The sequence below is a fragment of the Mobula hypostoma genome, chromosome 29 (assembly GCF_963921235.1).
Source record: "Mobula hypostoma chromosome 29, sMobHyp1.1, whole genome shotgun sequence".
Taxonomy (NCBI): Eukaryota; Metazoa; Chordata; class Chondrichthyes; order Myliobatiformes; family Myliobatidae; genus Mobula; species Mobula hypostoma.
In genome coordinates, this window is record NC_086125.1 from 3,102,923 (window position 1) to 3,119,425 (window position 16,503).

At 43.5% G+C, this 16,503-nt stretch overlaps 1 protein-coding gene across 1 annotated transcript in view; it reads right to left on the minus strand.

Annotated features, from left to right (window-relative positions):
* Nucleotides 1–16,503, minus strand: part of LOC134339313 (proto-oncogene vav-like) — a 190,954-nt gene that overhangs the window by 23,832 nt on the left and 150,619 nt on the right. The window contains exons 15-19 of the mRNA XM_063035710.1: nt 15,125–15,234; nt 12,204–12,305; nt 3,994–4,085; nt 2,707–2,732; nt 2,160–2,202 (exon numbers count right to left, since the gene is read on the minus strand). Of these exons, the coding sequence (XP_062891780.1) occupies nt 2,160–2,202; nt 2,707–2,732; nt 3,994–4,085; nt 12,204–12,305; nt 15,125–15,234 (373 nt within the window). The remainder of the gene's footprint in view (nt 1–2,159; nt 2,203–2,706; nt 2,733–3,993; nt 4,086–12,203; nt 12,306–15,124; nt 15,235–16,503) is intronic.

Consider the following 16,503-nt stretch of genomic DNA (forward strand, 5'->3'; position numbering starts at 1 on the left):
GCAGATCTACTAAATGCTCCACTATATCTTTGCAACCTTGCACTTTAAATATTTTACCTGCACTGTCCTATTTGTGTCCCTTTTATACTTTATTCTGCATTGTTGTTTTCCCTTGTTCTGCCTCAATTCCGGCTTGTTATATGAAGAGTGTTTGATGGCTCTGGGCCTCTATTCACTGGAATTCAGAAGAATGAGGGGTGAGCTCATTGAAACCTATCAAATGTTGAAAGGCCATGATAGAGTGGATGTGGAGGGGATGTTTCCTATGGTGGGAGAGTCTAGGACCAGACAACACAGCCTCAGAAAAGAAGGGCGTCCTTTTAGAACAGAGATGAGGAGGGATTTCTTTAGCCAGAGAGTGGTGAATCTATGGAATTTGTTGCCACAGGCTGTGGAGGCCAAGACTTTACATATATTTAAGGCAGAGATTGATAGATTCTTAATTGGTAATGGCATGATGGGATACAGGGAGAATGCAAAAGATTGGAGCTGAGAGGGAAGATGGATCAGCCATGATGAAATGGCTTAATTCTGCCCCTACATCTTATAGTCAGCACAGTGTGTAATGATCTGATCTGTATAAGTAGAATGCAAGACAAGCCTTCACTGTATCTTGTTACTAGTGACACTAACAAACCAATACAATATCAATACCAGTGTTTTTGATAAACAAAGCCCTATGCATGTGGTAAAGGTACCCCCACAGTACTACTAAGTAACAGAATTTAAACCCAGCATCAAAGAAGAAATGGAGAGCTGTTTCTAACACAGGATGGTGTGGGGCTTTGGGAGGAAATGTTGGTGTTATCACTGAGATCTTTAAAATTTAGATGAGTTTTTAGGGAAAAGTTATGCCCTTGGAGAGCAAAAGGCCTCAATCATTAACAACACAGGACCAGAAGAATATGGAAAACTAGCCAGTGGTGGCCAGAAACTCATCCGGGTTTGCAAGCGTTCACACTTTAGGCCGGGTTTAAAACTCGGATCATTTGATATCTATGGGGGAATGCTGATACAGTCGATTATATTTAATTGGGCCATTGGTTAATCGGGGCAGCTGCTTATTTGGGACGAATTTTAAAGAACAAAAACTAATCCAAAAAAGTAGATGTAATTCCCTTCATATATTTGGGACACTATGCCACTTATTTGGGACGGGAGACGGTACCAAACAGTTTCTAAGTGTAGCTGTTAGACACTACACCATGCTTAGAGTAAGCAGCTTTTAAATAACATCAGCTGTGTATTTGTGTTCAAAAAGCAAAGATGTTTATCACTGATAGATGGCGATAACTAAGAAGTAAGCCAATTCAAAACTGTTTTGCTGACTGCAGTTTCAAGTATTCAGGATCAGCCGGAAACGGCCAGGAGTGAAAATGCAACAATTTCACTATTTCAGCAAGTTGGGAACTACGAAGATTTTGAAGGTATCAACAATCATTTAGGATGTTACAATGAAAATGAAGATTTGGAGAATGCAATTATCGAAAGCAATGTATGAAGGCAGTCCATTATCTGCACCGGGTGTCTGCAATGATTTTGTTCATTTACAATTTAAAGAATGCGTACAATGCGTAAATTTTTTCAATTAGGAACAAATACAGTTTTATAGTACTGTACTAGTATTGATACTGTTCTAATTTATTCTGCATTTTATTTAAATACATAATTTGTTACTCAGTTAAAAGGTAGTTTGTCTTTTTTGTATCTTTTCAACTATTTCCATAAAATTTTGGCTAATTAGGGCAGCCACCTAATTGGGCCAAAAAGTAGCAGTCCAAATATGTCTGAATTAACTGGAATCCACTATTTCTGCAATGATTCACTAGGTTTCCTTGAAACTCCCAGGGTCCATTTTGTGCACTCCTCCTCAACTCTTCACGTTCACTGGAAGATTTATTGCAATACTGCGTAATATTTTAAATACACAGAATTAAAAGCTTTCAAATTATTAAAATAAATTGCTCCCAATATAGTCTTGCAATCTGGTACCGTAAAAGTCAGAGTATGCAGAATTATCAGAACTTCTGGATCATGACTAATCAGAGTGGTGATTTTGTTCTTCCCACTGATGTTATCAAGCCATGCAATAAAAACTAGAGTCTCATTACCACCGACATAATGCCTTAAACTCGCTCAGTCTTAACCAGCTTGCTTACCTGTTGTATATTGTCGGGCTGGGGGAGCTCGATTGCTTTTACTCTGCATGGGAAAATATTTTACAATGCTTAGGATTGTTTGTAACAGAAAGGGTTCAGGTAAATAATGAAATCATTTCCAGTGCTCTTTTTTGCTGGAGCCTGCCCCATTTTCCAGTGCCCCCTCATAATACTCCCATTTACAGGAGTCCTCCCCTAATTCCCCCTCTTTCTACTGCCTTCCCTAACTTTACCATTTACTGCTCCCCACCCCCCTCAATTCCACCATTTCCTGACTCCTTTTACCAGAGCCACACATTTCAGCCGTTTGCTATCTCCCTTCCCTACTTCCTCATTTTCAAAATGCCGATCCTCAGCTCCCCCAATTACCAATGTCTATATCTCCCTGTTAAAGTTACCCTCCCCAACACAAATGTGGTGCCTCTCTAGTCACAAGGACTGTTCCTCCAAAATTAACTAGCTAATCCATTTCCTTTCCCCGGCTCTGTTCTGATTTTAAAACATGAGTTTTTTTTTCGGAAATAGTAAAGATTTATTTCACATCTACCTTAGTCAGCGTTGAAGTTCCTGTATCTGTGAACAAATGATAATCAGATTTAGGATGAGGATTTTTTCACAGAGAAACATGCTTTCATTCAGCCTGAACTCAGGAAACTGAGACTGATAACATTGGTGAGTGATTGGAGCCGAGAGGGAAAATGGATCAGCCATGATGAAATGAGTGGTAAATATTGACCAGGACACTTGGGGAACATGTCTACTCTTTCAACCTCTCTATCCATTCTGGATATAGGCAGTGGCATCTCATCAGGAAAGAGTCTTCTCTGATCTCTGATCTCAGAGCTGTGGGAAGCTGGCACAATGAGGATTTACAGGTCTGGGGGAGATCAGATATTCAGGGACAAAACACAAGAAAGTCTGCAGATGCTGGAAATTCAGAGCAACAGACAAAATGCTGGAGGAACTCAGCAGGTCAGACAGTGTCTATGGAAAAGCATAAATAGTTGATGTTTCAGACTGAGATCCTTCTTCAGGACTGAGAAGGATGAGGAAGGATGCCAGAATAAAAAGGTGAGGGGTAAGGGAAGGGGCAAGAGGCTAACTCGGAGGTGATAGGGAAAGGCAGGTGGGTAGGAAAGGTCAAGGGCTGGAGAAGAAAGAATGTGACAGGAGAGGAGAGTGGACAATAGGAGAAAGGGAAGAAGGAGAGGACCCAGGGGAAAGTAATAGACAGGTGAGAAGTAAAAGGTCAGAGTGAGTAATCGAAGAAAGGGTGGGGGGTGGGGGAAATTTGTTCACCAGAAGGAGAAATCGATAAACATGCCATCAGATTGGAGGGTAACCAGACGGAATATAAAGTGTTGCTCCACTACCCTGAGGTGGGCCTCATCGTGGTACAAGGGGAGGCCATGGATCGACATATCAGAACCGGAATGGGAATCAGAAATAAAATGTTTGGCTACTGGGAAGTCCTGCTTGTGGCAGATTGTGTGAAGGTGCTCGACGAAGCAGTCAGGATCAAGGGAGCACCTACTCCTGCTCCCAAATGGTTGTGTACAAGGAATGTGACACTCCTTAAGTACCAGGTGGGAGCTGAACTCATGAACTCTCGTCTCAGAGACAGGAGCATTGTCTGATTGTGCTACCGAAGCTGAATGGCATCATTATGAGGGGAAAATCTGATATAAGTAAGGCTCCAGCAAACTCTGCAACAGCTGACATTTTGAGCCGAGACTCTTCATTGGGACTAAACAGAGATGTTCTTGTTCTTGAACCAACCTGACTTTTGATTCCTGCAATGTAGGAAGCTGATTGACACAGGGACAAGGCTTACCTTGCTTCCCACACGGAGGGACCCTTCCTAAGCATTCCTTATGTGCTGCAGACTTGCACCTGGTACAACGATAGCCTTGGAAGAAGGTGCCCCTGTTGAGTGGTAAAGAAGAACATAAGGAATTAGGCAGATATTCCATTCTACCAAATCTCTATTAGATCAGAACTGTAAGTTCAGAGCAACAAACACACAAAATGCTGAAGGAACTCAGCACATCAAACAGAGTCAAATGAAGAGTAATAAAGGATTGAGCCGCTGTGAAAAAGCAAGATTATTTGTCAATTGATCTTGGCAGGTTTTAAGGTCAGCACAACATCATGGGCCAAAGGGCCTGTCCTATATTCTATTTTTTCTTATATATCTTTATATTGTTTTATATATATTTTTATATATTGTGGAGTTAGAAAGAAACTGGTGTGTTGTTTTTTTAAAGGAAAGAGGAAACTATTCATTTACAGGAAGTGGGCAATGGTGGAGATTGAGGAGGTTCCTCAGAGTCAAAGGTCATGGAAACAGGTCAGGTCATCAAGTCAATACACCAATCCAACGCCTACCCTAAATAATTCCCTCACATCCCCACCTCGATCCAGCTGCCTACTAGCAGCAATGTACATACTCATGTGCATGCCTTTGGGTATGGGAAACTGGAACATCCAGGGAGGCACAGGTTTCACACAGAGTACCAGAGGTCAGGATTGAAATCGGGCCATTGGAGCTGGGAGGCAGTGGCTCTGCCGGCTGCGTTCTTCCCAATGTTTTGAGAAACAGGCGATGATGGTGAACTTCATTTCTGAGGTCTGTGCGGTGAAGATGCCCCCACATTGTAGTGGGCACTAGGGGTTTGACCCAGCAACAGTAAGAGTGCTTCCAAGTAAGGACAATGCATAACAGAGGGATCGTGGGTGTAGCAGTGTTCTCGAGATTAAAGTTAAAAAGGGTTTGAGACCTTTCCTCCCTTTGAGATGATCCCTCCCCTTACATAGAAACGGGTGCAAAAGGCCAAGATTTAGGAGCTGCCAAAAAGAAACTGATTTACATGGAAAAAATTCAATAAGTTACGACTTTTATTCCTTGGAACATAGAAGATTAAAAGGAGATTTGATAGAGGTATACAAAATTATGAGGGGTACAGATGGGGTAAATGCAAGCAGGCTTTTTCCACTGAGGTTGGGTGGGACTAGAAGTAGAAGTCATTGATTAAAGGTGAAAGGTAAAAGATTTACAGGGAACATGAGGGGAAGCTTTTCATTTAGAGGGTCGTAAGAGTGGGGCACGAGTTGCCAGCGTGAATAGTGCATGCGAGCTCAATTTCAACATTTAAGAGGAGTTTGCATAGGTACATGGATGGTAGGGGTATGGAAGGCAATGGTCCCGGTGCAGGTCAGTGGGAGTAGGCAGTTTATATGGTTTGGCAGGGACTAGATGGGCCAAAGAGCCTGTTTCTGTGCTGTACTTTTCTATGACTCTATGTCTCTGTCTGTAAACTTGATTTCCACAAAAAAAATTATGTATGGCATTGTTAATGTCACCAGAATATTAGCATTCAATCAGAAGAGAGATTAAGAGGCTTTATACTGGATTGGTCAGACTGCATTTCAAAGTACAAAGTAAATTCATTATCAAAGTGCATATATGTCACCATATACAACCGAGATTCATGTTCTTGTGGGCATACTCAGTAAATCCATAACACAATAATAACCACAAATGAATCGATGAAAGAACACACCCACTTGGACATTCAACTGGTGTGCAACAGACAACAAACTGCGCAAACACAAAAAGGAAAAAAATTAGAATAAATGAATAAATAATGTCAAGAACGTGAGATGAAGAGTTCTTGAAAGGGAGTCCATAGGTCGTGGGAACATTTCAATGATTGGGCAAGTTAAGTTGAGTGGAGTCATTCCCTTTGGTTCAAGAACCCAAAGAATGAGGGGTATTAACTTGAACTTGAAGCTGGTGGGGTGAGTCCTGAGGCTCCTGTACCTTCCTGATGGCAGCAGCTGGAAGAGAGCGTATTCTGGGTGGAGGGTGACCCTAATGATGGATACTGCTTTCCCGAGACATCACTGTGTTCAGTGGTGGGGACCAATAGACCTCTGGTTTCCTCCTCCTGAGGTCAATAATCAGCTCCTTGGACTCGCTGACGTTGGGTAAGAGGTTATTGTTGTGGCACCATTCAGCCAGGTTTTACTTCTCCCGTGACATGCTGACTTGTCACCTTTGATTTGGCCTATGATAGTGGTGACATCAGCAGACTTGAACATGGGCGTTGGAGCTGTGTTTAGCCGCACAGTCGTAAGTGTGAAGGGATTAGAGCAGGGGGCTAAGCACACAGCCTTGTGGAGCACCTGCGCTGATGGAGAGTGTGGATGAGACGCCATTGCCAATCCGAACTGACTGGGGTCAGCAAGTGAGGAACTTGAGGATCCAATTGCATAAGGAGGTATTGAAGCAATGGTCTTGAAGCCTATTGATTAGTTCTGAGGGGGAAATGGTACTGAATGCTGAGCTGTAATCGATAAGGAGTGCATCTTTGCTGTCCAGATATTCTAGGGTTGAGTGAAGTAGAGCCAGTGAGATGGCATCTGCTATTGACCTGTTGTGCTGGTAGGCAAATCAGAGCAGATCCAAGTCACTTCTTAAACAGGTGTTGATACGTTTCATTGCCAACCTCTCAAATCACTTCATCACCGTGGATCCAAGTGCTACTGGATGATAGTCATTGTGACAGGTTACCACATTCTTCCTAAGTACTGATTTAATTGAAGCCTGCTCGAAGCAGGAGGGCACCTCAGACTGCTGAAGCGAGAGGTTAAAGATCTCCAGCCTGTCAATCAGCAGACGTCTTTACTGTCTGGCCAGGTACCCCACTCGCCGTAGGTTCCTGAAGGCTGCTCGCAGGTCGGCCTCAAAGTCTGAAATCACAGGACCGTCAGGGGCTGTGGAAGTTTGTGAAGTTCCCCCTGTTCTAATGGTCAAAGTGAGCATAGATGGCATTGAGCTCATCTGGATACAAAGCCCTGCTGTTGCCTATGTCGCTTGATTTAACTTTATAAGAGGTGACAATATTCAAGCCCTGCCACAACTGTCGAGCTTCCTTCACTGATTCAAGTTTAGTCCAGAATTTCCACCTTGCCCGTGAGATGGCTTTCTGGAGATCGACCTGGACCTCTTGTAACTTTCTTGGTCACCAGACTTGAAAGTCTCTGATCTGGCTTCAGCCTATTGTGGATCTCATGTGGAAGCTCTGAATGATTTTGCAGGGTCACACTTGTTTTAGTGAAGTCCGTGACAGCCATGGTGTATTCACTCAGATCCACAGATGAAACATTGAACAGGGCTGAAACCACCAACCTGAAGCAATCCTGTAGCCGCTCCTTTGCCTCCCGCTACCACCTCCTTGTTGTCCTCATCTCTGGAGCTTTACTCTTTAGCCTCTGGCTGTACGCAGTGGGACAGTCAAGTGATCAGATTTACTATAATGTGCTCTGGGCATGGCACAATAGGCATTCCTTAACTTAGTATAACAGTGGTCCATTTGGGCAGAGTAATCTGCAAACAACCCTGTGTGAAGTCCCCAAGGATGATTTGACAGGCGCCGGGGTGGACTGTTTCTTGTTTGGAGATGGCATCCTGCATTACCTCAAATGCTTGATATGTAAACTGCTGTCAGGATTATGCCGGAAGAGTTGCTTGGTAAATATTATGGATGGCACGACCATTAATTAGATATTTAAGGTCAGGGGAACATGTGTTCGACAAAACTGCCACATCAGAGCACACAGTTTATCATGAATTCATAGTTTTTTTAATGTATTATACTGTATTGCACTTCATATGTCAATGGTATTGAAACTCATTCTGATTCTGAGATAAATCTCGTCAGGGCCGAGCACAATGGCTGGCAGGTGGGTAGGAAACTGAATCGGCCCTGTGTACAGGTAAGGCTGCCAGGTGGCCGCACGTCAGCACACAGACCGACGGAAAGTTGGCCTCCATGCACCTAATGGGACGGCAGCAGATAGGTTCTATGCTGCACAACTCCCTGACTGCACAACAGGGAGACCACATGGGTTGAAATCAGGGCAGCAAACTATCATTTGTAGTTACACTCATCCCCTGCAGGTGGCGAGCATGCACCATCTACAGGAAAAGGCCTGCGATTCAAAGTAAAAGTTAACTTATTATCAAAGTATATATATGTCACCATATATTACCCTCAGATTTATTTTCTTGTGGGCATACTCAATAAATACATAATAGAATAAAAACCATAATAGAACCAAAGAAAGGCCACACCAATTTGGACATTCAACCAGTGTGCCAAAGACTACAAACTGCAAATACAAAAAGAAATAAATATTAATAATAAATATCAAGAACCTGAGATGAAGAGTCCTTAAAAGTGAGTCCATTGCTTGTGGGAACATTTCAACAATGAAGCAAAAGAAGTTGAGTTAAGTTATCCCCTTTGGTTCAAAAGCCTGATGGTTGGGAGATGATAATCGTTCTGGTGGTGTGAGTCCTGAGGTTCCTGTACCTTCTTGCTGATGGCAGCAGTGAGAGGAGAGTAGGACCTGGAAAGTGGGAGTCCCTGTTGATGGATGCTACTTTTCTGAGACAGCACTCTGTGTAGATGTGCTCAACGGTGGAGAGGGCTTTACCCATGATGGACCGGGCCCCATCCACTACTTTGTGTAGGATTTTCCATTCAAGAGCATTCGTGTTTCCATACCAGTTTGTGATGCAGCCAGTCAATATATTCTCCATCACACATCTACAGAAGTTTGGTGGAAAGTACATTGACTGGCTGCATCACAGCTTGGTATGGAAACACCAGTGCCCTTGAATGGAACACAAGCAACAGACATATAGAAAACTGCCCCTGAAAGGTTTGTCCCTACAGGCCCTATCCCTAAAGTGTTAAAGTCCAAAATTCCTACCATTGGTTGTTGAGAGACAGCAGGAGGAAAAGGGTGGTCATTTTGGGCAGGCATCCAGAGGTCTAGGTAATTTGAAAAATTGAGATCAAATGTGTGGAGATGGGACAGAGGGTTCATCAAAATAGGACTGACTAGAAATGTGTGGGGCGGTCTTAATCTTGGAGATTTCAAATCCTAAAACATGTGAGGTTGTTGTGGAACCATTGAAATTCTAAGAAACCCCTGCTTGGATCTTTAACTCATATTCCTTGATGTGTAGACAGATTGGACTGGGTTTTGAACATGACGACAGCTCTCGACACCCTCTAGATGCTGACACTCTCGACACCCTCTACACCCTCATGGGTATCTGATAAAATTAATTTAAGTGTCATATTGTAGCCATTCACTGAAAGTTAGCCGTAAAGATTTACAAGTTTGTTGCCTGGGTTGGGGAGCATGCCTTATGAGAATAGGTTGAGTGAACTTGGCCTTTTCTCCTTGGAGCGACGAAGGATGAGAGGTGACCTGATAGAGGTGTATAAGATGATGAGAGGCATTGCTCATGTGGATAGTCAGAGGCTTTTTCCCAGGGCTGGAATAGCTAGCATGAGAGGGCACAGTTTTAAGGTGTTTGGAAGTAGGTACAGAGGAGATGTGAGGGGTAAGTTTTTTTATGCAGAGAGTGGTGAGTGAGTGGAATGGGCTGCCGGCAATGGTATTGGAGGCAGATACAATAGGGTCTTTTAAGAGACTCTTGGACAGGTACATGGAGCCTAGAAAAATGGAGCATTATGGGTAACGCTAGGTAATTTTTAAGGTAAGGACATGTTTGGCACAGCTTTGTGGGTCAAAAGGCCTGTATTGTGACGTAGGTTTTCTATATTTCTAAAAAGAAAGCCCATCAGTTCGAAGTGTTTGGGCCTTTTTTCAGTGGAAGATACTGGACTGGGCACCCACTGTGATTTACCCAATACAGGGTTCATTTGTCCCTGTGTTCTTCACATGTAGTGACACCTCTGACCACCAGCCACAATCCCTGGCTGATAATGTCCTCAGCGAATTGGTCAGATAAGGGCTGCACCCGACTGATATGTCGATGAGATGTGATGGATCTCTTTTCCAGTCTGACAACATGCTCAGAGAGGGGGGAGAGATAGGGAGAGGGGACAGAGGAGGAGAGAGGGAGAGCCGGGGAGGAATAGGGAGAGGAGGAGAGAGGGTTAAAAAGTTAGAAAGAGAAGGGAAGTGGGAGAGGAGGAGGAGGAGAGGCGGGAGGCAATGCAGGAGAAGAGGGGGTGGAGAGGTGGGGGGAGAAGGGGAGGGAAGTGGGGAGAAAGTGGAGGAAAGGAGAGGGTGAGGGGAAACAAACGTATCATTTGAGAGGGCTGATGTCAGAGCACTTCAGCTCAGGGTTCTGATGCTTCTTAAAGGGAGTAAGCTGCAGGACACAGCAAGGACATTCCGATGTTTAACTGCAACTTAATCTTGAACATAAATTTTACAATCACTTTTGACATCCTACTTCCTAGTGCCTGCTGTGCACAAGAGAAATAACAAAGGGGTAATTTTAAGCCAGTTGTTCTGTGTTGACTATAGTTTGTCACTAGTTTTTCTATAATTATGCTTTGAATCTTGGTGTCAGCAACTGCAGTCTATGGGTATTTAATGATTTACTATTAGTTATAAAAATATCTTTGTTTCTATAAAGGTTTTATATATTTTTTTGCAAAATGAACATAGCAATCTCACTTCTGTTATCTTACAAGGATGTTACCCAAGTGTCACTTTCCCCTTGAATTCTGCTGCAAGCTGAGCCCAGAAGTCAGAAGTTAATACTGAAGACAGCATGGGATTCCCTCAGCCTTCCAGCCCCGTGCTAGCAGTAGGGTCAAATACAGACACTCCCCATCCATTACCCCACTCTGGAGAGGGACTGGAGACCCACAGTCAGCATTTTAGAAACAGCTTCTTAACTCCGTCATCAGATTTCTGAATGGATAATGAAACCATTAACACCAGCTCAGTACTTGCACCTGCCGAAATTGCCACCCCTTTTTCTCCCAACAACCAACGGTGGGGAATTTGAACTCTCACATTTCAGCTATAGGGATTTCTATCTGTCTCCCTCTCCCTCCCGCTCTCAAATCTCTTACTATCTCTTTCTCCCGTTAGTCCTGCCGCAGAGTCTCGACCCGAAACGTCGAATGTACTTCTTCCTTGAGATGCTGCCTGGCCTGCTGCGTTCCACCAGCATTTTGTGTGTGTTGCTATCTGTCTGGAACTTGTGAAGTGCTGATGGTGTCTGTAGATAGTACCATAGCTCTCGTTTTACGCTACTTATTTAATTTTTTAATATTTCTTATTATAATTTATAGTATATGCTGCCTACTGCACTGTATTGCTGCCACAAAACAACACATTTCAAGATACATGTCCAAGATAATAAACTTGCAGCTGAGGAAGAAAATACAGCAGCCAAATATTGACAAGCCCATGTGCTCTCTCGTGTTCTCTCTTCCTTCCGAATACAGGGATGTTAGAAGTGAAAGAAAGAGAATGAGGAGTTAATTCTCTCACCCCTTTGAGGGCTTCCCAACCTGAGCACAAGAGCAACTGTGGTCCTTCCTAAGCTCCCATGAACTACAAGATGACAGTGAGCAGATCATCTGCTTCTAGTGATATCAGTGTAGAGATAAATATGGGACAGGAATTTAGGAAGAACCCATTTGCCCTTCCTCGAAATTCACTCTTATATCCTTCTCATCGGGTAGAGAGGACCTTAGGTTGAGTGTCTGCCAGTGCAGCACTTCCTCATCACCGAACTGGAGTGTGATGGATGGCCAAACCCAACTCTTCAGATATGGATACAGATTTAGTTATCACATGTACATGGACGCACACAGTGAAATGCATCATTTGGGTTAACAACCAGCACACCCAGTGCTCGGCAGACCAACACACACAACAAGAAAAAAAGCAACAAAGCAAAACAAGCAACGTTCCTTCCTCCCTACCACCCACCCACGCACGCAAAATACAGTCTCCTAACCCCAGGACCTGCTGCCTTCTGCTCCAGCCTCCAGAGACTTGTGGATTCACAGACATTTGGGCTTCGATACCCCCAGTGCTCTCAGAGAGATTCACTGACCCAGAGATTCGGTGATTAGGACAGAGTGCTCCGCCCTGACCCATAGCCAAGCAAAGAGGAGGACCCTGGCATTGTGGACGCTTTCAACAACTGCAGCGGAAGTGTGTGTGGCCAAGAGTCAGAAACGGTACCTGAGCAACATCCGGCAGGCTTTACACGTCGTCGACTCATCAAACGAGTGCATCAGAAAGTCGTGGTTATTCGCCAAGCCATTATCGGGGAAGATGTTCGACCTGGAACGCATTTCAATTCTAAATCAATGTCAGGTCTGCATTAGGATCACAGAGTGACTCTCCTCCCCACCCCACCCCCCATCACCCCAACTCCCACCATATGGCGACTGCTCTGTTATTTTAAAAAAACCATATCATGGAGAAAGCCATGTGAAACTTTAAGTATTTTCATCATGCCCTCTTACATCCATTTTACTCAAGAAACTTTCCAAAAGCCACGTATTTATCAGCTCCCTCCATCTAGTTTGCATTGAATCTCCTTCCTCTGCCCTTCTGCACTGTGTGATCTGGACTAGAACACTTTAACTCTTATTGTCCCACCTTATTCCACTACCGCTCTTGCTTTGAAATACTTGAAAGACCATTCTACCTGCCTTCAGCTTGCATTCTGTCCAGTCCCCCCTGGCCTTGTTCCTCATCTTTACCATTTTACCACGTTTCCTCTACACCAGTTACCCCATGGCTGTCACAGAGTACGGAAACGACATCAACCATTTTATTCTCTGATCCTTGTCCTTCCCATTGCAGGAAAGAAGTGGAGGTTCTGGAGAGGGTACAGAAGAGGTTTACTGGCTTGCTGCCCGGTTTAGTGGCTATGAGTTGTAAAGAAGGGTTGGGCAAACTTGGGTTATATTTTCTGAAGCATCAGAGGCTGAAGGTTAATGGAAGTTTATAACATTGAGAGGCGTTGATAGGGCCTGTAATCAGAATGTTTTCCCCAGGCTGGAAATCTTAACTACTGGAGGACATGCATGTACAGTGAGGGGAAAAAGAGGTGTGTGGCACAAGATTTTGTTTCACACAGGAAGCAGTGGGTGCTTGGAGTAAAAGACGCCAGGATAGTGGTGGAAACAGACAAGATGGTGGCATTTCAATAAACCCATGAACAGGCAGAAAATGGAGGGATAGGTCTAGGCACAGACAGAAGGGATTTGTTTACTTTGGCATTAAATTCGGATAGGTATTATGGGCCGATGGGCCTGTTCCTTAAGACCAAAAGACATAGGAGCAGAATTAGGCCATTCAGCCCATTGAGTCTGCTCCACCATTCTATCATTGCTGATTTATTTTCCCTCTGAACCTCATTCTACTGCCTCCCCTCTTTGACACTCTTACTGACCAAGAACCTACCAACCTCCGTTTTAAATATACCCAATGACTTGGCCTCCACAACCACCCTTGACAATGAACGCCGCAGATTTACCACATTCTGGCTAATGAAATTCCTCCTTATCTCTGTTCTAAAGACAAGTCCTTGTACATTGAGCCTGTGCCCTCTAGTCCTCGACTTGACCACTTATAGAAAACATCCTTGCCATGTCCGCTCTATCTAGGCCTTTCAATATTTGATAGTTTTTAGTGATATTCCCCACTAATCTTCTAAACTCCAGTGTGTTCCTGTGCTGCACTTTTCTATGCTCTTGTTCTACACTCTATTCACATCAACTGCCTGTCATGACCAGTCTGACAACATCACCCAAACCTATGCTCCCCAGATGGGCTTACAACTCTGGGATCACCATCACTTGAAAATTCCCCTCCGATCTGCACACCATTCCAGCATCAGAATATGTTGGTGCTCCTTCACTGTCACTCACTTGCACTCCCTGTGGGATCACCTTCATCACAAGCACTGCATTGGTTCAAGAAGGCAGCTCACAATCATTCTCTCAGGCTGTTAAGGATAGACAAGGCCTTGCCAGCAGCACCACACATATTTATAGAAAATATATGTTTTATATAGTATATTAAAGATATATAAAACATATTAATTTGAGCATATGCCCATAAACACTTCTACATTTCCTTAAACACTTAACTCTATGGCCATAAATTGACTCACTCTGTCCATGTTCTGTGTTACAGTCTTTGTAGGAGAGGTTCACTGGCTTTCTTAATCCTGTTTCACCTTCCAGTTATATTGCAGATCTGTATCTTCAGTTATCTTGTGATTCCCTCTCTTAACTCTATTTATTCTCTGACCCATATCCTCATCTAATAAATTTCCACTAATCCCTGTGTTAAAAGCACTAATTACATTTGTGTCCATGTCTCCTTAGAGCACAACTTGACGTATTGCTCCTTTCTCAGTCTGACAGCGAGTCCCAGACCGAATACATTGACCGTTTCCTTCCCCACATACTCTGCCTAACCGGAGGAGTGTTTCCTCCTGAGCAATTTGTCTTTTCATTTCGCATTTCCAGCAACTGCAGTCTTACTTTTATTGATATTCATTGACTGGTGAAATTTTGACAATCATTTGTGTATTAAACAGTTTGCTGTGATTAAGATCCTATCTCTAATTTAAGGACCACGATGTCCTTGATTCTCACACAGGTTGCCCTGTCTCTGACTTAGATTTTTGATTAGGTTCCCTGGCCGACTCAAGCTTCTGTTCACAGGGTCTCCCGGCCAAGTCAGTGAAGCGCGTCTCTGCAGCGCTTGGAACCACCCTGGTGAACAACTGCTCATCTGATGCTAATACAGCTCTGGGCATTCAGAGTTCGGAGTATGGAGTCTCTGATCCTCCTCTTCATGGAATGCGTGCATTTCCCCTGGGTGCTACAATCTCCTCCCAGATTAGGTTAAGGTTAATTGGAGTTGTAGTGTTACGGGGCAGCATAGCTCGAAGGACCCTAAGGGCCTATTCCGTACTGTATCAACTATGTAAAACAAACAAACAAATAGATACACAAATAAAATCTCTATGGGGATGAGGATGCTAGCTCTCCTTCCAACACCACAGACATGACTCTGTGCTCCTACTGAGAACTATTGCTGGACCTTTGTTACTGTACCCACTGTAATGTTGAACTTACAAAGCCATTTCGAACTGTTCCAGCCACTTCTTCTTCAGCTCACGGGTCTTGAAGAAGAACTCGTAGCCATGTTGCCGGTGTGAGTCAATGAGGAGGAACATATGGCTCCACTAGTCAAGGGCACAGAAAACATACAGAGTGTCAGTTATGCCGGAAGAAAGACATATCTGGATATTTCACAGCTTGGTATGGTTACTGCTCTGCCCACGACTGCCAGAAACTGCAGAGAGCTAGGGACACAGCCTAGTGCATCATGAAAACTAGTCTCCCCTTCATGAGTTCTGTCTACACTTCTGACTGCTTTGGGAAAGTAGGCAACCCCATCAAAGACCCCTCCCACCTCACTCATTGTCTGTTCTCCTTGCTTTCCTCAAGGAAGGTTCTACCCCAAAGGTTCAAAGGTTCATGTTATTGTCAAAGTATGCATGTACAATACATCTCAGATATTTGTCTTCTCCAGATAGCCATAAAATACAGAAAAACCTTGGGAGTGGATAAGAAGAAAAGCCATCACTCCCCTCCCAACACTAAAAAGAATAAGAAAGAAAATTCCAAACCACCAAACCCCCAAACCCCTCCCTCAGAAAAAAATGACGATAACATCCAATCCCCAGCCCCCTCCCTCACAAAAAAGGAAGACAACATCAAATCACTAGCCACTTCCCTTGCAGAAAAAAAGACATCTTGAGCTTATGTATAAGATAGATGAACGGATCTCTAATGCAGTAAAGATGATCTCTTGATCTGACTATTTATCTTTGCACCTTATTGTCTCTCTGCACTGCACTTCCCCTGTAACTGTAATGTTATACAGTGGACCCCATTAATTGGGTAATCAGGACAGCACTTATTTGGGACAACTCTTAAAGAACAAAAACAAATCCAGAAAATAGCTGGAATCTCCTTGTTTATTTGGGACATGATGCCACCTAATTCTGACTAACTAATTGAGATAGAAGATGAACAGTTTCTAAATAGTGCTGGTTGTGTGCATGTCATGTGGCCATTACTATACCATGTTTAGAGCAAACAGTTTTTAATAGCATCAATTGCATATATGTGTGTTCAAAACACAGTGATTTTTGTCACTGATGGTTGGCAAGTAATAAGCAGTAACACAATTCAGAACTGTTTTGCTCGCTACAGTTTCAAGCATTCAGGCTTGGAGATGCCAGAAACAGCTGGGATTGAAAATGAAATGAGTTCACTGCTTTGTAGAAGCTATAATGAATTTGAAGGTATTAGCAATCATCTTGAATGTTACAATGAAAATGAAGATTTGGAGGATGCAGTCGTTGATAGCATTATATGAAAGCAGACCATTATCAGGATGAAATATCTGTGCAGGTTTTGTTCATTTACAGTTAATCAAAAGAGCA